Below are 21769 nucleotides of genomic sequence, written 5' to 3' on the forward strand. Positions count from 1 at the left end.
CACCTTGTACTCCCAACATTTCTGGAGGATTCTCCGACAATGAAAATTCGATCCGTAATAACGTATGCATTAAAAAAATGGACTTTTTTCGGATGGTGATAGAAAAAAAACTAAGGCAGCTAATTGAGTTTGATAAATTTCCCATTATGGTGCTTACTTACTTGCAAAAAAATTCTACAGCTCTATCAGTCGAACTCTAACCGTGATGGCGAAAGCAGTGAAGCTACTCCATTCGTTTGAAGAACGTTACGAGTGCTTAACGCACTCTCTTAGATAACTACTGGACTGTGGTAGTTAGGATGTTTATTCGCCGTTGATCGGCTCTCCTGCGGTTTTGCAGCTCAAGTACAATCTGGGTAGTTGCCTCATTGACCGCTCCCCAGACGTCCGAGCTAGTACTCATCCTTTGGACTAAGTTATCCGGAATAGTATCCTGTCCGCTCACTGCCTGCATGTTGCGCCCACGAAACGAGGGCATATAAAGAAAATATGTTCTGCAGTTTCTTCTACATCCATGCATTCGGGACACGCGGGGGACTCCGCATGTCCGAACTTGTGCAGATAATATCAAAATGTGTTATGGAAATCGAATACCTCATATCAAAATTTGGTCTTGTTTTGGCTGACATAGTTGGTAAAATAACAAAAAATAATATCAAAATTTTGCTCCTTTAAGACCAAAAGAATAACTACTTGAACTTGCTTTGAATAACAAAGCAATAACATGACTGTATTCAGAGTTTGGAATAACATATTTTAGTATTATTAAGGTATTGAATAACAAATGCAGTAGCATATGAGATAATAAAAAATCATTTTATAAAATATTTATAATTTAAAATCTCTTTAATCAATAAAATAAAATTTTATGAAATATATCGAATGTCATTTTAAGATCATAATATGATTTGATAACAAAATCAGTTATTAAACTCATCTTACAACCACTGTTTTAAATATCTACTCAATAAGAAAATGTGTTATCAATGTATCTCCATATCAATTCAATAACAAAATATAGCATTATAACACAGTTTGATATTGTTTTTATATTATTTTGCACTTCGCTCCTGCTCGGGCCTGACAGAATCTGTGTCAGGTGGAAGTTGACTTTGCTGTGGCACCTGTCGACCCACCCGGATACTTCCGGAATAAGTCGGTTTGTCCACCGGCCCTTTGCGGAATCAGACCATACCAGCTGCCATGTGGTCATCGAGACCGACCTTGTGGTACTCCGGATGCCTCTAGTTCCACGTTGGTTGAAGCACTCTATGTCCTCACTGATGATGATGCCAACAAACATCATACTCGCTAAGACCCAGATTGTGTCATATGAAACTGTGCGATACGCACTCGCCACTGTCAAGCACATGAGACAATAGGTACTTTCCAGCTTACCTAGGTAGCTTTTGGTTCCTAACGCCATTGACTTGGCTAAAAGTCTTCGCTTGCTGCCATATACCGCAGAGCTAATAGACATCATACGAGACAATGCCGAAATAGCTGTGGAAGCCTTCTTGCAGACATAGTCGACGTGGCTCCCGAACTAGAGCTTGTCGTCTACCATGACTCCCAGGAGTTTTTAAGGTGATTGGAACGCACTTCTGACCCTCCTCCGTGTTATAGCATAGCACACAATTCAGGAAATAATTTTCCAGAATTCTGGACTGCGACTCCGGCACTTGGACGTTCCGAAGCGAATTGGCTGCGGAGTACCAACTAGCGGTATTAAACGCATTTCACACGTCGAGCGAGATAATTGCGCAATAGCGGATACCTGTCCTCTTGCACTGGATTGCCACTTTGGCTGCCTTAGTGACAGACAAGATGGCATCCACCGTAGATTTGCCATTTCGGAAGCCGAATTGGTTCCCTGGCAGACCGTTTGTACCCTCAGTGTACTGTACGAGTCTGTTAAGGATAACCCTCTCCAGCACCTTGCCGGCAGAATCGAGTAGACACATCGGCCTATATGACGAGGGTACACCCGGAGGTTTTCCCGGCAATAGGACCAGGTACTGTCGCTTCCACCTATCCGGGAAGTGGCCATCTTCCAGGCGTCTACTCATTACTGCTCCGAATAATTCGGGAGCCTCTGAAATAGCCGCTTCAATGGCCAAATTCGGGATTCCATTTGGTCCCGTTGCCTTGCTCACCTTTAGGCATTGAGCGATCTCAATGAGTTCCTCGTTCATAACCGTCGCTTCTTCCCAGACCTCTAAACCGCCGTCGCCCACGTTACTTTGGATGTTCGGCTGAGAGGCCGACCATCTTACGCTATGGTCTGAGAAACTGGAACGTCGGCCGTGGGACGACTAAGCGGCCTGAGGCCAGGGCCTTAGCTCGCGGTGCGGAAAGAGGACCTCGTTGATCCGCTCCAGCATCTCGCCTATCTCACCCTGGATGGCAACGACTGACACTTTGTATTTTACTCCCCCACGAAGGAAGTGAGTTCCGAAGAGAAGTTCATTTCGCACCCCAATTTCCCCAAGAAGGTGCTGCTGTAGCTGACAATAAGCGAGAAGGGGATGTGAAAGCTGCTCTTCTTTCGCTCCGAACTAGCCGTGAATGGGAAAATTTATAGTACGAAGTACCTGCCGGAAGTTACGTCGTTCATGAAGATACCATAAGGGCGAAGACGCGGTTTTCTGGCCGGATCTGGCGTCGGCCCACTACTCGAAGCCATCATTGGAGGAGATGAAGCGGCTGAATATCGAAGTCGGCAAACACGCCCTACGTCCCCCAGCTGCTTCCCATCTAGAATTTCTGGGCAAACCTGAAGCGTAAGATCTACACTAACAATTTTGTCGCAAAATCTGAGGAGGATTAAATAAATGAAACAAAGAAAGAACTCAAAAACATGCCTACACGCATGTTTTCGCCCGCCATGGCGAATGTTCCGGTTAACTACCGGAAGGCCGCTCGCAAGGGCGTAGATTTTCTTTGAAAGTAAGCTAATATAAATACCTTCCATGGAAAAGTCCATTTTTTTAATACACACGTTAGCCCGGCATGCTGTTATCGTTTGAAGGTACTCCCGGGATAACTTCCGTTCAGTCTCCTTCTGTTATATCGCCATTGAGATGCTCATCGAAGAACTACTTTCACCTATCGACCAGCTCGCGCGCGTCTGTGACCAAGTTGCGCTCCTCGCCCCTACACATATCAGATATAGGTGTGTGTCCTTTACGAGATTGGTTCACCTTCTTATAGAACTTGTACGTTTCATTAGCCCGAAATAGTTGTTCTAGCTCTTCAAGATCTCTGTCCTCCTTCTGGTGCTTTTTCTACTCAGGATCGTGATCAACTTATTCTGCGCTCATCGATACTTGACCAAATTCTCCCTCATGGTAATGCTGATAGTTTTTCCAAGCTCTTTTTTTGCTCTCCATCGCTTTTTGGCATCCCCCGTCAAACCAATCATTCCGTGCATTCGAAGTTTGTTTACTTAGCACCGCGGTTGCGGCCGAGCATGTCCTGCTCCATCCGTTTTCGAGGTTCAAAGTAGCTAGCTTAACAAAGGAAGGTAGAGCTTCATTCATTCACCGATCACAATAAGCAAACATTTATCATTTCCGTATGACATTGGAAACATACGATTTATCTTAAATTTTAGCATTAAAGAAAGCAAATTAAATTAAGAAAGCAAAAGCAAATTTTCATACGAAAATAAAAAGGCTGACCTTGTTGCTCAAACCAAGCGACAGTAACCTGCATAACTTGTCGGTACTATAAAGCTCCCTTGCAACACAGTTGTTATAAAGTAGTTCTAGTGGCTTGACTATATAACTAATACAATTCATAAATAAGGGTCATTCCACGCCAAGTGACCGAGAAAAAAGTACAAACTGTTGCTTTTTGACCCAAATCGAACAATCTGACCGAATTTGGTAAAAATCCGAGAAGGTCGATTACGCAGGTCTCAGACACTTGGCGTGGAATGACCCATAAGTTATTTCAACTATGTACATGTGGTAGAAGTGTATTACTTGGGCTGGATCAAGTTCACCTGAATATTAAATAATATTATATTGATTTTGCTTAAAACTCTACATAATCGTAGATTTAACTTGTGACTAATGCTCTACAGCGGACTGTACATGTACCGATGTAACAAAACCAACATAAGTATTGAAACACCAGAAAATATCTATCAACTTCTGCACAAACCAAACATCTGTCACGTAAAACACTCCCAAATAATCCCGCGTTATTTATCACCAGAAGCCGCTGTTCCGCGGCAGCAATCTCGCGATATTTATACTGACGAATTCTTGAAATGAAAATATTTTGATGATACTGAAAGAATGAACGCACCGAACCGACAGCACTTCCTGACGATGCGATGATTTTAGTTTCATGTTTCGCTGTCTGGCCTGGCACCGTAAGACATTGACGACGGCGTGGTTATGCTCGAAATCGGCATCCAAATTCAAAACGCGACCTCAATCACGGGTGCGAAAACAGTAACAATGAATTTTTAATTAGACTTGTTTATGGCATCCTATCTGCCGCTGTCGGATGATATAGTCGATTGTTAGTTAATTGCGGTTAAATTTAGACGTAATAGAAAAATGCAAAACACACCTGAAGTTCAAGGTTGGAATTTTCTCATAGGTGATCTTCAGGGAATGAAATAACGGACAGCTAGTGTACACACAGGTGACGACACGCTATACCGGAAATTCAAATCTCGATTGGTAGATTCATTTACATTTTATAAAACCATACTACATACCATGCACTTAAAACAAGTGGCTTGTTCAATCCCAAAAACAAAAAAAAAACAAAATCATTATTCTAGTTCCTAAAAAAACGAAATTCTCAAATATGATCTCAGATAACAATACATCTGCTGCACACAACTCATTGAATAATTTAGTAGAAATCCAGTTTCCAGCTAGCCGCAGTTAAGTATGTATAACAAATTATTATAATATGTGAAACACCGGTGTAATATTGATTTAATTTTCGATTGTTTAGCCTTTCAGTGTTTACCAGTCCAAATCGGATCAAATATGGAAATTTGGCTCATTTCCGTCCATTGATTACACGGAAAAACCAAACACAACCTCAAGCTGAAGCGAGAAACAGATTCGTTTGTCGATCTTCTAAATCATCGCTCTCTAAGGTGTCAGTTACTGCGTGTTCCCTGGTTTACGTTGTTTGTGTTTGCACTTTTATTTTCGGCAATTAAGCGATGAACGATGCTAAGTCGAAAATGCTACATACGCGCACAGCACTAACGAGAGATCAGAGATTCATTGCCCTAGAGATGGGTATCTTTTTCTAACCATGAGGAAGTGATCTTAAACTTGAAAATCAGCACAGAGAGAACGAGACGAAATACATAATTAACCATCGAAAGGCATTCCATGAATGAACGAAATTTGTGCTTTACGTCTCGATGGGTAGTCGATTTGTTTGTTTATAACGCTTGGAGGTGTGAACGAACATAGCTTCATCAGCACGCAGAACCGCACAAAACGTGCATATTTTTGTGCCAAATCGGTAAATAGTTGTTGGGACTAAACATGCTAGAATACTTCAGTTACTATTTATAATATTCAAATTTGTCCTATTTCAAGGAACTGTGGATTGTGTATTTGTGTAACTATATAAACATGGAGAGATAGTATTTATTATTCTTAAACTTTTTATTCATAATAATCCTCCCTAAGCGTGTTTTTTATATATATGAGTCATTCCATTTCCAGCTAGTGAGAAAATCATGGTAATTTCAATCAAACATTTGCGTTTTCAACCACCTTTTGCATAACTGCTCATGTTAGTATAGAATAATAACAGTTTACCAATCCTCGGAATCGTCATCATCATCATCATTGCAATGTTTGAAAAGCATCTTCCTGTGGTTTTCATATAAAATAAATTACCTATATTGTCATGTCTCTGGAAGCAATATTGAAAAAATTGGACATTGATAGTATTGGTATCGTGTTCGACTTGGTATTCTATTGAGTGGTTCCCATCCCCACCACCACTCAAATAAAGCTTGAGTCATTTTATGTCTGGACGCAAAAAAACGAATCTATCTCGGAGCCTTGTTATTGAAATAAAAATATTGAGTATTCAAAATAAAGGCCATTTATTGCACTTGAAAAAAAAAAATAGCAAAAAAATTATCCCGACTTGGATTTTATTTGAGATTTTTTTTCGAACACCACTTATCATATTATCACACCTTGCTGGCCTACCTGAGCGGCTATTTTGCTCCACCAACCAACCTTCATCTCTATCACATTTCGAAACACCTTTTCACTCTTCTTCAACTTCTGTTTGACAATTGCCCAATGTTTCTCAATTGGGTGGATTTATGTCCTTTTTGAAGAAATCCATCCCATTATCTCGATACCACTATAGTGGCAACTTGCCAAATAAGGCCAAAACTTTACATGACCATTCAGAGCTTTGATATACGGAAGAATATTTGTACATTTTGGTATCATAGTGTTGTTTGTATACAAGAAGGACGACAAGTTGGAATGTGAGAACCACCTGAGGAGTACTTTCTCTATCATCTTTCGCTTTTTATCGCCATAAGCAAGTAAAGTGTGTCTACGTTCACGATTGCAGCACACAAAATTAATCCGCATACTTCGAGTTTCTATCCGATTGCCATCAAACTTTCAGGGCATCAAATAAAACAATTAAACATAATTGCAGCGTCATTATTTTATTAAATTTTGCCCGTATGCCCATGAAATTTTGCACAACCTCAAAATTGACATATTTTGCATATTTAGCCATGCTTTCTTCATTTCATCAACCATCAATCAAGTAATCAAAACATACTTTGGGAAGTTTCAGAAGATTCTGCTTCATAATAGCCCAGTATTTCTCGATTGACCGCAGCACCGGTGTATTTGAGGGGTTGTGATCTTTTGGCACAAAATCGACATTACTTGCCTTACGCCACTCCAACACGGACTTTGCGTAATGGCTTGAAGTCAAATCCTACCAGTAGATCGTAGGACAGTTATGAGACTTAAGAAGAGGAAGAAGTCGCTTTTGGTGACACTCTTTGAAATACACCGGTCCATTCATGGTAAGTGGTCACGAAAGGTATACTCCGTTGTCCACCTGAACAAATTGCTTGCCAAATCAAGAATTCCTTGCCAAAGGTCGACATCTTCTATTTTCGGAGGTTTTCTAGAACATCAAATTATTTGCAGTGAAATACTGCTTCCTCGGAATCTGGCTGGAGTCCGCTTTCACGTAGGTGTCGTAGCCCATAACGCAGCAATGAGGTTTCGTCAGCTTTTGATCGTATAATTTCTGGGTATGTCTTTTCGTGACCGTATTCTCTTGGGACCTTCTAAACCATCAACGTACGTAATTCAGCTCGAGTTTTGGCCTTCTGCACGAAACTTATGCTCAAATTCAGTTGTTTTTGCTACTTCTAGAACGGAGAAGTTTGGTTTCCCGTCGAAGGCCCCACTCAATATACATTTTTGTTGAATAGTAGCTTATACAACCATTGTATAGCTAATTTCCGAGTAACAAGGGCTTGATAAGCTGTTATTCAACAAAAATGTTTGTTGGGCAACTACGCGCGTGTGATCCTTGACTCACGATCGAAAGTTAAATGTTCTTCGAACCGTTTTATGACACGAGAAACCGTAGAATTCTGGATTAACAACTTTTTACACGATTCTTATTTTCGATGTATTTGTACAGATTTTTTTCGCAAACAAACAGTTTTTTCGACTCCATTTTTGCGCACCTGATAAAAAGACTCACACAGTATAAACAATGCACTTTGAGCTTTCTCCATGCAAAATTTTAATTAATTTGTCTAACGTGAGAGCAATTTGAGTGTGTTGCAATTTTATCGTGGACACCCTTTAGATTCAAGGGAAGTTATTAAGCCAGTTTTGTGGACGGGTGATCGACAACGGATCAAATCTTCGTACTGTAACAGATCCTCCAAAAGTGTCGCGAATACTACGCACCATTTATTCATAGGTTTCAAGACCACCTACGATACTATCGACATCGCTAGAAGGTGTTATAAAACGTGCGGGTTTTAACATGATTTTCAATGAATATAGCCAATTCAACTATTTGCGCTAACGCTGACGTCGTGGAAATTATCGCAAGAACGTACCAGGCGGTTGCTGTATAGTATACCAAACTGAAACGTGAACCAGTGAAGGTTGGATTAGTGGCGAATACGTCTAAAACCAAGTACCTGATAGCAGGAGGAACCAAGTGCAATCGAGCTCGCATAGGTAATAGTGTGGTAGTCAACGAGGACGGGTACGAGGTGGTGGATGAATTGGTATACCTCGGGTCATTGATGACGTCAAAAAACAACTGCAGCAGAGAAATACGCAGACGTATTCTTGCCGGAAGGTGGCCTTTTTTTGTGTGTGGATATTACTACTACGACCAGCATTTTGATCTATTGTGATCTTATCCAGGTGTTGTTCCGCACTTCGTTGTTATTGCAGTATCGCTATAGAGTGAGCGAACTGCTTATTATTCGTGCTTAAAGTGTCGGTGTGTTTACGCCCCTTTTTCCCTCTACGCTTCTTACTACTTCTCAACCAATCTAGCTCTAGAGCCAGGAAGTGCGGAGACTAGTTATAATTTGTCCTTGGACAAGAGGCTTCATACGCACCTCGAGCAAGTATCATTCTTATAACCAGCCCCGGCTAAAGGCTTCATGGTCGGTAAAGCAGAGTTCAGCAAAGAGTGAGGGTGTGTATGTATGTGTTCTTTACTACTTATGCATTACCAATCTCGTTCCTAGAACCAGGAAGCGGAACAAGCTATAATTTACCCTTGAACAAGAGGCTTCATTCGCACCTCAAGCAAGTACCACTCTTATAACTTGCCCAGACAAGAGGCTTTCATTGATAGTAAATGCAGAATGCAGTAGGAAGGATTTGGAGGGGCCTGAGAATAAACCCATGCTAAAGTCACTTAACATCGAATGGCCTGATTCTACTAAGATTCGAACCCACGACCACTCGCTTGTCAAGGCAGACTCGGTAACCTTGCGGCTACAGGGTCCCTAATGAAGTCGCCCTTATTACGGACTCCACAAGGCCGTAAAGTCTGGTAAGCTTCACCTCCGTACCAAATGTACCATGTACAAAACGCTAATAGAACCGGTAGTCCTCTACGGGCACGAAACGTGGACAATGTTCGACGAGGACTTGAAAACATTGGACGTTTTTGAACGTCGTGTGCTTAGGACCCTCTTTGGCGGTGTATGAAGAAGGTTGAACCACGAGCGGGCGCAGCTTTTCTGCGAACCCAATATTCAGAAAGTTACTAAATCTGGAAGGGTACAATGGGCGGAACATGTTGTGAGAATGCCGGACAACAATCCGGCAAATATGGCGTTCGCCTCGAATCCAGTTAGTACCAGATGTAGAGGCGCGCAGTGTGCCCGATGGGTACACTAAGTCGAGCAAGACCTAGAAAGTGTGGGATGTTTGTGAAATTGGAGACGAACAGCCATGGACCGAGTTTGTTGGCCGAACATTGTTATGCAGTGAAAGTCTTGTTTGTCACGAAAACCTTAGTTGTTGCTCGTCTTCAAGTACCTTCAAGTACCTTGCTCATCATAAGCTTTCGTGCGATTTTATCGGTAAAAACGATTTTGAACTGGCATCACCGCGACCAGTGACTTGACTTTTGTCCGAGCTGCCATAATCTAACTTCACGTACGTTTCGTCATTCATGAGGATGCATCCTTCGTACTCGTAAGAACACGTAATGAATGCGAGCAACTTTAGTAGATATCGGGTAACCAACCCTGATGGAAATTAATGTCGAATTCCGACAAGAAAGGAGGCACTCATGCGAACCCTGAGTGCTATAACAACGAGGAATAGCTTTGAGTTCTTACATATATGTACGTACAATGAAGCAAATTGACCACGTTCCCATTGCTGGTTGGTTCTTCTCTAACATCACGAACATGCGTACCCTGCGAGATTACGATATTGACTCTGAGCATCACTTAGTAGCAGAATATGTGCACTCAAAATGGTTAACCGTATACCAGACATGTCAAAGCTGTCCTCCTTGGTTGAACAGTAAGCACCTTGATAACCTATGATCCACCGAGAACTTCGCTCGAACACTGAATGGGGCACCTTCTTCCGAGGAGTTAGAGGCAGAATAAAACTGGGTGAAGATCCACGGAGTATACGAAACTATTGGTTTGATGGGGAATGCCAACAAGCGGTAGAGATAGAAAAAATGACTTGGAATAAATAACTGCACATTGCTACTAGGGAGAACTTGGCCAAATATCATACACTTAATCATGATTCTGAGGAGTAAAAAGTGCCAGAAAGATGTCAGAGCTCAAGAAGAGCTCAAGAATTACAGAGCGAAGAATTACAACAACTATGCCGAGCTATTGGCATACGTAAGTTTTTCGTACACCGAAGCTACCAAGGGAATGGATAAAAAAAGTAGTTTGTCCCATCTACAAAAAGGGAAATATGCAGAAATATATTCGCGAGTACAACGTGCCTACCCACGGAATCACATCTTTAGTGACTTCAAAGCAGTTTACGATGCAATCGATTGAGACCAGCTATGTCAGATGATACACGAACACGGTTTTCCGGACAAACACACGTGGCTGGTCCCAGCAACATGGGATCGAGTAATGTATTTCGTGCGAATCTTGGGGAGACTGTCAGGTCCCTTCAAAACACGGCGAGGGTTGAGACAAAATGACGGCTTCTCCTGCATGCTATTCAACTTCAATCTGGAGGCTCCTCCTAGGCTATGCAGATAACTTTGATATCAAAGCCAGGAACTTTGCGGTATTGGAGGCTTGTAAGGAAAAAGCTCAATGGAGACAATCGCGCGCTCTACATGGACGGTAAAAGTTGATAGAGACGAACTATAAGTGGTAGATGAGTTAGTGTATTTAGAATCGTTGGTGATCGCGGAAAACAACACTGGTAAGGAGATGCAGCGGCGCATTCCAGCGGGAAACCGGGCTTACTTTATCCTTCGCAAAACGCTACGATCAAGAAGCATACTCCGTCGTACGAAGCTGACAACATACAGAATATTTATAAGACCAGCAGTTCTTTATGAACTTGTGTTATGGCGCTGCTCACCGAATCCGTGTTGCTGCGGACGATATTGGGCGGGTTAAACGGTTCTCGTCACCGGCACCAAAAACAGAGGAGCTCAACGCGGTCGACCGGGTTGAAAGTGATTTGCAACTTCTGAAACGACTAGAAAATTGGCAACGAATAACTTAAGATCGAGTTGTATGGCGACGACTGCTCGAAATAGCACGAGCCACTCCGGCCCTATGCTGCTGACGGCAACGACGTAATACTCCCAAATTCAAAATAACATGCCACTTTCCTGGATACCTGAAAATAGCTTGTAGCATTCTCTATTTAAAAACTTCACACTAAAGAAAGATCAAATGGATCAAAGTCTCATGTTCTATAAAGTTCAAATTAAACTATTTTCAAGGAATCATATCCGATATAATCAAACTTTAGCAGTAACATAAAAAAATAACAGTTATGTTTCTTGGGGTAAGTAAACGAAAACAAATAATACATCTTCGAAGGGAGCACCGAAGCGATCGCTTCGCTTTTCACTGGCTGATGCATTGTAATCGTGTCAAATGAAAAGAGAGACAAAAATTCTAACCTAGCAGCATTTAACTTTCAATCCTCGATCTATAATGAGATTTCGATTTCCATAAAGAATTGGAACGATGTTTGACGGAATTTTGTAAAAATTTTATTTAACATAAAATTCAGCGTTTCAACTCCAGTGAGTGTATGTAATTCTAACGTACTAAAGCAAGAAGGACGCTTCAAAATAATTATCACAGTTTTATCCTGAGTCATTAGCAATAAACACCATATTTGTACCATAGGTTATAATAGTTGCTTCGAAATAAAAAAAAAAATTTTAATTAGTGACAGTAAGAGTATTCCTTCATTCCTCTATTTAAAAACATGTCTCATCTCATTGGTTTACTAAGCTATCTCGATTTATTTAACCATGCCACAAAAGTGCTACGCAACACTTAGCTTGACAGCAGATGACAAATTGACGGATTAAAATACCTGTGAAATCCTCCTTGAGTATCAATTACTTAGAATAAATAAACCGCCAAAATATACATCTCGACTGATCGCTTTCCCCGAACAACTGTGGCACCAAAAGGTATTTAAGCGTTTGATTAATGTACTGATAGGGTTGAAATAGCGGCTTCCCATTTTTCACACTCAACCTTGCTGTACTATTTTTCTCCGCCAGTGAGCTCTGCTTACTACCTAATTGGCATGCTACTTAGACTGCGACCACAGGAGACGCAAAGTTTATTTCTGCTGCACGAGAGCCAGAATGACTCGACAGTCGACACGTATTTTCATCAATTTCCTCTTGGAAACCAGAGAAACTGAATTACGAGATGGCATTCTGTGGGTGCAAAAAAAACACGACCAGGGAACAAATTAATTTCTGTTTGTCAGCGGCTGTCGTGTACTTTTCGTTAATATTTTAATTACTTCTGATTCAAACATATCAATTGGCGAGGAATTCATTGTGATAGTTTAGCGCAATGCGATTACGAATGAAACAAATGCATGTAATTCTGCTGCAAAGATTTATTGTGAGCATTTCGTATTTCACCCGTGATTTACACACTTCCTTATTTTATGCCTTAACCCTCAATTGACCCGAATACAAATGTACCCATGCCGGGGTTTTCGAGTTCCAGCTTAGGACTGTTCCTTTTGAGATATGTATCATAAAAAGGCTTGAGATCTTTGTTATTTAACAATTTTACGCGAATTGGAACGTTTATAACCAGAACCGGATCCACAAATTCAATTTTGCACACAACTATACAAAAATTCGTTGCATTAAACAAAATGTCTAAGAGTGTGTATCTAAGTGTCTAAATGTGTATTCCTTTAAATCGCTATTCAAAATTACCTGTACAGTCTGACAGTCAACATCATTGAAACGCAACGTTAACCAACCTGTCATGTTCAATGCTAATTACTCTTTCTTCCGTTTGTCATTTCCATTTCAGATACCTTGCAATTAGAGTTTTTCTCCTGATTCTGGTTCAGCCAAGCTACGCACAGTTTAAAATACTTGGCGTTGCATCGGGTCGTTCCACCAGCGACAACGTCGAAGTTGCACTAGTGCACATTCGACCTTTGTTGCAGCACCCGACGGAACCGGTCGCGCCAAGATCATTTGAAGATGCACCGATATCAATCGCAATCAGCACCAGCGAAGCAGTAACGACAGCGGATACGGCACCGGTCGAGCTTGAAAGCAGTAAAATCATTAAGCTCCAAATTATGGATCCTTCAGCGGCTCGCAACATATCCACAAGGGAAGGCAAATTGCAGTACAGTAATCATCTCACCGATAATGACATTATAAACATCGCTCCATTGAAACTATCCTCGAATCCTGCTACAACAGCGATTCCTGCGCCATCCCACCGCAGAAGAGCCACTGGATCAGTTACACTAACGGGTGACTCAGAGTTGTTCTACATTCACACGCCTTCCTCGCCGGCACCCTTTAAAAAGCATTATCAAACGAAAGAAAATGATATCATTTCCGATTTCGTGCTTCAACGCTACAAGCGCCGGAAATACAAGTCCAAATGCCGCTGCGAACGAATCTGGAATTGTCCGCGGATTCAGTTGTCCATTGCGAGATGTGCACCTGATTACTTTATGTGTTGTTTCTAACTACATCGCGTGGAGCTTAGTATCTAGACATTCAGGAATGATAGACTAGAAATTATGTTGTATTTATAGTTATTTATGAAATAAAAACCACTTAGCTGTAATTGTAACATCGGCCGTTAATTAATCAATTGAATGTCTAGTATTGTCGACTGTTTAAAACACCAGTATGAAACCAGTAATATTTATAAATGACTAGCTGACCCGACAATCTTCGTACTGCCACAAATTAAACTGTGTTGTACATAAATCGTGAATCTCGGATGACCTTTGTCACAATCTCGAGTTTTGCAAGTTTCTGAGTAGTTCATGGGTGTTTTAATATACAAATTTTCCTCACAGTAAAGTAGAAAACAACTCCCCCCATTGCTTAGCCTGATAAAATAAAGCGGATAGCATTTAAATATTCGCCATCATTACAAACCATTTCGCCGAATACCATTTTGCGGAACACCAATTCTCGGTTGACCATAACGCAGAATATAGAGTTTCGCAGAATACCATTTCACGAAAAACCTTACGCGGGATGTACCATTTCACGGAAAATTTTTTCGAAGAAAGTACCATTTCGCAGGGGTGACCCAACTGAAGGAGAGTAATAGAAATCAGTAGATTTAGGAAAATAAATAAACCTACATAGATGTGATCTCTACGGGGGGCTGCCCCCGCAGTGGACGGCGCTTCCGACGGCAGGTCGCCGACAACGCTGTGGCCGTCTCGCGCTGAATTATCTAATGTTACTATTGATAGTTACTATTGATTGATAGTATGGTGGTCTGGTTATTGATTAATGTTTTATGAAAAAGTCTAAAATTTCTCGAGTTCGATTAGTTTTTGAGTAACGCAAAAATTTCTGTTTTATGTGTACTTACCCCGTACCACAGGGGTGAGGGGTCTCAAACCATCATTAAAAAAATTCCTGCCTCCAAAGCCCCCCACATGCCAAATTTGGTTCCATTTGCTTGATTACTTCTCGAGTAATGAAGAAATTTGTATTTCATTTGTATGGGAGCCCCCCTCCTAAAAAAGGAGAGGGGTCCTAATTCATCATAGAAAAAATTCATGCCTCCCAAAACACTCACATGTCAAATATGGTTCCATTTGATTGATTAGTTCTCGAGTTATGAGGAAATTTGTATTTCATTTGTATAGGAGCCCCCTCCTAAAGTAGGGATAGGTTTCAATTCACCATAGAAAAAATTCTTGTCTCCAGAAACACCCACATGCAAAATTTTGTTCCATTTGTTTGATTAGTTCACGAGTTATGCAGAAATTTCATTTGTATGGGAGCCCCCCTCTTAGTGGGGGAGGGATCTCTAACCATCATGAGAACCTTTCCTGGAACCGAAAACCCCTACATGTAAATTTTCACTACGATCGGTTCAATAGTTTTCGATTCTATAAGGAACATAGGGCAGACAGAAATCCATTTTTATGGGCATAGATTTGTATGAGACCCCCCGTCTTAGCGGGAGGAGGGGTCTTTTGCCATCAAGAGAACCTTCCCTGGCCCCAAAAACCCCTACATGCAAATTTTCACGTAGTTTTCGATTCTATAAGGAACATAGAGACAGACAGGCAGAAATCCATTTGTATAGGTATAGATAAGGATACAATCGTGCATTCGTCGCTTGCATAACAGTTACACATGCAAAGCAAAGCCTAGGCGCTACATACCGTTATCGAAACTTGACCTTCTGTTTTTATACAACAGACTTCGCAGCCAGCTCACAGACTAACAGACGTAACACTGAAGCTGCATTCCATCGCCAATAGAAACGATCATTTCAAATTTTCACTTAAGCCAAGACTCAAAGAACAGTCGCTGCCGCGCGCTTGCGCTGGCGCTGTTGTCAGATAATATACAAGTAATTTTATAGCATTACTAATTTATAGCAATCTACTCTGGCGTAACGCGAAGAGTGCACCAGGTGATGCTAGTGTTTTTGCCAAGTTTTAGGGGTGTCCATGAAACGATATTTTGTTAGAAAATTTGTTCGAAATTTGTTAGAAATTTGCCGGTGAACGCCCTAACCCAGCGGTTATGGTGCCGATCAAAGCCAGTTTGGTTTTGTACGACCCTATATAGCCATTCAATGGGAGCGGGAACTCTCATCCCTACCTCCAAGCGGGGCCGGCTGGGACGCAACCGGGCCTAGGGTCGACCGAATACCAGTCTTTGGTTGCATCCTCGGTTGTGTGCTAACAGGGAGAGGGGGGCACATAGTGCCTACGGGTGGCGTAGTGCAGTGGTGTAAACACGCAAGCATAGCTCAAGTCCCATAAACCAGCTGCAGACGTCGTAGTGTCCTGTTAGAGCTCAGGACTTTAAACCTAAAAGCCAGGTCAGGAGTGCCGAGGGCACATTAGGATCGGTTCCAGGAAGATCCTAATTATGGTATACTGGAAAGGCAGGAAAACGATCGGATTAGACGCTATAGGGCTGACGGCTGTGCTATTTTACTACCTTAGGTAAGGAAGGGTGACACCTTCCCGAAACGGCGAGTAGGCTAATGGTACAGCGGCCATCCGTCCCACTAAAACCGTGGCTGGCCTTTAGGTACGTTCAAAGCTCGTCACTCACGTCCAAGTGCGGTGGTGTAGGCTCAGATGATATATTCCTGACTAACGCTGATAGGATGCTGACGTCCCTATCCCCATGAAGGATAGGGGGGAGTGTCCCTAGCCATGGCCTCCCTGCTTGCATAGATCACCATGGGATCGTAAAGGCGACTACACAAGTACGAGCGGAGATAGCGGCCTAGAGTTGGGACCCAACAGCATGGAGACAGATCCACAAACACCACAACAAGTAGGAGAAAAAGGAGAGGAAGACCCGTTCGCCCGAAGTGCGAAATTACAGCGTTCGCCAACTCGAACCGAGGTTGCTATGGCAAACGCCCAAAGGAGCGAGAATCCCCAAGGAGAACAGCATGTACTGGCCACTGGTAAAAGCAATCTGCAGGTCGTGCAACAAGGACTACCGTATGGCAGATCGAAGCTAGAGGAGGCCAAGAAAGCTGCCGAAGAACTCTACGGCTTTGTTAAAGACAAACACTACGTGAACAAGGAGATCAAGCAGCTGGCGATAAGATTAAAGTCCGCTATTCACGCTGTCGATAAGGAACAGCAGAGCCTGCGAACGAAACTGGAAACGGCTGAAAAAGCGTTGGCAAACGCCAATGAAGCACCACCGATACCGAACCGGGCGGTAGTGAAAGGAAAGGCGAAAGGAAATCCCCAGGGGACAGAATCCGGGTCTCTCTCCACGCCGAAGAGGCCAAGACCTTCGCCAGGAGATGCAAGACCAGGAGGCTCCAAGAAACCTAAGGAGACGCCAGGCACTAGCAGACAGCTGACTACCGAAGAGGTCACCGAAGAAGACAGCCATGCTCCGTGGCAAGTCGTCGGGAACAAAGGAAACGAAAAAACCAACAGAAGTAGATCCGGTCAACGCAAGTTCATTAAGGGTAGGAATAAAGGCGAAGCGCTAATAGTGAAAGCAAACGGTGACTCGTACGAAGAGGTTCTGCGTGCCATGCGGACAAAGCCGGAACTCAAGGAGCTAGGTGCAAATGTGCAAAAAATTAGACGCACCCGTAATGGCGAGATGACCCTCGAGCTGAAAAAGGACCCGCAAGTTAGTAGCTCCTCTTACAAAGAGCTAACTGAGAGAGCTATGGGTGACGCGGTGGCAGTGAGAGCTCTGTGCCCGGAAGCGACTCTCCAGTGCAAGGATTTGGACGAGGTTACTTCGGAGGAAGAAACCAGACTAGCCTTGAAGGAGCAATGCGAGTTGGGGAATGTCCGAATGACCATCCGCATGAGAAAGGGACCTTATGGAACGCAAGTAGCTACGATAAAACTTCCTATTGAAGCAGCCAACAAGGCACTGAAGACTGGGAAAATCAAAGTGGGCTGGTCGGTATGTCCGTTGAGTATCTCAAAGCAGCCGGAAGTATGCTTTAGGTGCCAAGAGTTCGGCCACATTGCAAGAAATTGCAAAGGACCTGATAGGAGCAAATTATGCAGAAGGTGCGGTGAAGATGGTCATAAAGCTCATGACTGTAGGAAGCCACCGAAATGCCTGATCTGTCCAAATGAAGATGGCAATAAACACGTGACAGGAGGCCCGAGATGTCCGGGCTCTAAACAGGCGGCGGCTGCTAGATCATAGTGCAGGTGACGCAAATAAACCTGAATCACTGCGATACAGCACAACAACTGCTCTTGCAGTCCATGGTGGAAGCACTGAGTGACATAGCTATTATCTCGGAGCCATATCGAATCCCATCTGGTGATGGGAATTGGGCAGCGGACAAGGCGAAAACGGCGGCAATTTGGACGGTGGGAAGATATCCTCTACAAGTAGTCTATTCTGCAGAAGAAGGCTTCGTGATCGTTAGAATTAACGGTGTTTTTATCTGCAGCTGCTACGCGCCTCCACGATGGACAATAGAGCGGTTTAACCAGATGCTGGATCAGCTGACGGAAGCGCTGGTCGATCGGAGACCAGTTGTTATCGCCGGTGACTTTAACGCCTGGGCAGCTGAGTGGGGAAGCCGCCTCACCAATCCAAGGGGTCGCAGTCTGCTAGAGGCCCTAGCAAAGCTAAATGTAGTTATAGCAAACGAAGGCACTACTAGCACATACCGTAGGGAAGACCGGGAGTCCATCATTGATGTCACCTTCTGCAGCCCTGGTGCGGCAAGGATTACGAACTGGAGAGTGTGCGAGGAATATACCCACAGTGACCGGCAAGCGATTTGGTACCGCATTGGAAACGGGACGCAGATGGAATCATATGGGGGACAGATAAGCGAGCGGAGGTGGAAAACGGCGTGCTTCAACAAGGGTGTATTTGTTGAAGCGCTCAGGTTTCAAAGCATTCCTTCGAACCTAAGTACGAAAGTGCTGACGGCAGTATTAACACGAGCGTGCGAAGCCACTATGCCGAGGATAAAGAGACCGAAGAACGGTCGCCGCCCAGTCTACTGGTGGAACACGACGATCGCCGAACTACGGCCAAATTGCCTTCGTGCCAGAAGGAGAAGTCAGCGGGCTCGCAACGAGGCCGATAGAGAAGAAAGAATACTAGTGCACAGGACTGCAAGAACCGCACTTAACAAAGCAATTAAGCTCAGCAAGAAATCTTGCTTTGAGGAACTTTGTCGTAGCGCCAACGCGAATCCTTGGGCAGATGCTTACAGAGTTGCCATGTCAAAAATTAAAGGTCCTTTTGTACCACCCGAAAGGTGTCCGGAGAAGATGAAAGCCATTATCGACGGGTTGTTTCCGCAACATGAAATAACACTCTGGCCAAGCCCCCCGTATGGCGAGGAGACGGAGCACGTAGAGGAAGCTCGAATCACCAACGAGGAGTTAATCGAGCTGGCGAAGGCCATGAAGGGAAAGAAAGCCCCAGGTCCAGACGGAATTCCGAACCTGGCTTTGAAAGTAGCAATCATGGAGAATCCAGACATGTTTAGGACCACACTGCAGAAATGCGTTGACGAAGGTAGCTTTCCTGAGACCTGGAAGCGCCAGAAGCTGGTGTTGCTGCCGAAGCCGGGTAAACCCCCCGGCGATCCCTCAGCGTATAGGCCTATATGTCTACTGGATACGGTTGGCAAGCTGCTAGAGAGAGTAATCCTGAATAGACTCACCAAGTACACGGAGAGTGAGAACGGCCTGTCAAACAAGCAGTTCGGCTTCCGGAAAGGCCGGTCCACAATAGATGCCATACGAATGGTAGTGGATGCCGCGGAAAAGGCCCAGAAACAACAAAGAAGAGGAAATCGCTATTGTGCGGTGGTCACTTTAGACGTGAGGAATGCTTTTAATAGCGCCAGCTGGGAAGCAATCGCCCGTTCGCTGGTTAGCATGACGGTTCCTGTGTATCTCTGCAGGATTTTGAAAAGTTACTTTCATAATCGTACTCTGATATACGAAACAGACAGAGGGGAGAGAAGGATTACAATCACGGCAGGCGTTCCCCAGGGCTCCATCCTTGGCCCGACGTTATGGAACGCGATGTACGATGGAGTATTGAAGCTGAACCTCCCCAGGGGTGTGGAGATTGTCGGCTTCGCTGATGATGTGGCGTTGGTAGTAACTGGCGAATCAAGAGAAGAGGTGGAGGTACTCGCCATGGAATCCATACATATGGTGGAAGATTGGATGGGAGAGAATAGGCTGGCATTAGCTCATCATAAAACAGAGGTGGTAGTGATTAGCAACCGAAAGGCAGTGCAGCAGGCAAAGATCATAGTTGGAGAATGCATCATCGACTCTAAGCGGGACGTGAAGCAGCTGGGCGTGATCATCGACGACCGACTAAATTTCAATAGCCACGTAGATTATGCCTGTCAGAAGGCAGCAAAAGCGATCACAGCGCTACCCAGAATCTTGCCGAACAATTCGGCGATAAATAGTAGTAAGAGGAGGATCCTGGCTAGTGTTACCACGTCAATACTTAGGTATGGCAGCCCTGCATGGATCTCGGCATTAAGAACGAAAAGAAATCTATCGCGTTTGAATAGTACGTACAGACTGATGAGCATGAGAGTAGCGAGCGCCTACCGCACCATATCACTGGAAGCGGTCTGCGTCATTGCCGGCATGATTCCCATTGGATTGGTATTGGAGGAGGATCTAGAATGCTACAGAAATAGAGGCCTCGGCGGAGCTCGAAAACGAACACGGGTAGATACATTGCGTAAGTGGCAAGTGGAATGGGACAATGCAATCAATGGAAGATGGACTCATCGGCTGATCCCGAATGTGTCCACGTGGATGAACAGGAAACACGGGGAAGTCGACTTCCACCTGACTCAATTCTTGTCAGGCCACGGTTGCTTCAGAAAGTACCTACATAGATTCGGTCACGCAGAGTCACCTCTCTGTCCGGAGTGCGCTGAAGTAGAAGAAACACCGGAGCACGTAGTGTTTGTCTGCCCACGATTCGGGGCAATGCGAAGCGAAATGTTTGCCACCAGCGGTGAGGATTCCAGCCCAGATAATGTAGTCCAAAAAATGTGTCGCGACATTCACACGTGGAATATAATCAGCCGAACCATCACACAAATCATGTCGGCGCTGCAGCGAAAATGGCGCGAGGATCAACAGTCGAGTCCTTAAAAAAAGGTCTCATGTAATCGGTCTCGGGGAATGTTTCACCGCCGGGGAACTTCTCGTCGGAGTAGGGTAGCTTCACCGCCGGGGACTACTCGAGTCGACGATAGCAGAGTGAAAGTTGACAAAATAACAACACTCACGGAAAGAAATCCTGCGAGGGTGGCCGTGAAGGGATGGACGTTAAGTTGGTCGCCGTCCCAGCATCGGTGCACGTCTCGACAGGTGTACGGAGCAGTGCACAGGCAGAGCGTACAGAGTAGGTTGCAACTGCAACGACAGTGAAGAAACGATCAGCGAATTATGCATCCCGATTAGCATTGTCTCGACAGACGCATCGGTGGAGTAACGAGCGGGACGGAGCAAACCAAGCTTGGACAGAAACATTACGAGGGCGGATCGGTTCACGTCTCGATAGGCGAAGTGGAAGTGCAGTGGCGAACTCAACTGAGTAGTGCTGAGCCCAATAAGAAACCCTGCGAGGGTGGCCGTGAGGAGATGGAAGTCATGATGGTCGCCATCTCTGGATCGGTACACGTCTCGACAGGTGCAAGGAAAGTGGACGGTGAAGGAGCAGGAGTAGCATCAAGAATGGCAGAACCCTGAGAGGGTGGCTGTGAAGGAGTGGACGTTATGAAAGTCGCCATCTCCGGATCGGTTCACGTCTCGACAGGTGTACGGAGCAGTTTACAAACACAGCCTCCCCCCGAAGTAATACTTAACGGTAGTTCCGGGGGGGGTTAATGTCAGACGCCCGTGAGGTTTTTAGTGGGTTAGAGTCCCACACTGTGCCACATACATCATCAGTGTGCCTGGCATAGAGCGTTTCCTCACATAAAAAAAAAAAAAAAAAAAAGACTTAAGTGAAAATTTGAAATGATCGTTTC

At 44.0% G+C, this 21769-nt stretch overlaps 1 protein-coding gene across 1 annotated transcript; it reads left to right on the plus strand.

Annotated features, from left to right (window-relative positions):
• Nucleotides 1-10337: 10337 nt before the first annotated feature.
• On the plus strand, nt 10338-13751 carry LOC128735775 (uncharacterized). Its single transcript, XM_053830263.1, has 2 exons — nt 10338-10411; nt 13073-13751. Exons 1-2 carry the CDS (start codon nt 10338-10340, stop codon nt 13749-13751), a joined length of 753 nt encoding a protein of 250 aa, XP_053686238.1.
• The last annotated feature ends 8018 nt before the right edge of the window (nt 13752-21769 follow it).

The sequence above is a fragment of the Sabethes cyaneus genome, chromosome 2 (assembly GCF_943734655.1).
Source record: "Sabethes cyaneus chromosome 2, idSabCyanKW18_F2, whole genome shotgun sequence".
Classification (NCBI taxonomy): domain Eukaryota; kingdom Metazoa; phylum Arthropoda; class Insecta; order Diptera; family Culicidae; genus Sabethes; species Sabethes cyaneus.

What these genes read in the sequence shown, in the direction of transcription:
- LOC128735775 (XM_053830263.1), top strand. Translation starts at nt 10,338, where the DNA reads ATGTCAGAGCTCAAGAAGAGCTCAAGAATTACAGAGCGAAGAATTACA. An exon ending in ATGCCGAGCTATTGGCATAC is followed by an intron (nt 10,412 to 13,072) that starts GTAAGTTTTTCG and finishes TTTCCATTTCAG; the next exon opens with ATACCTTGCAATTAGAGTTT.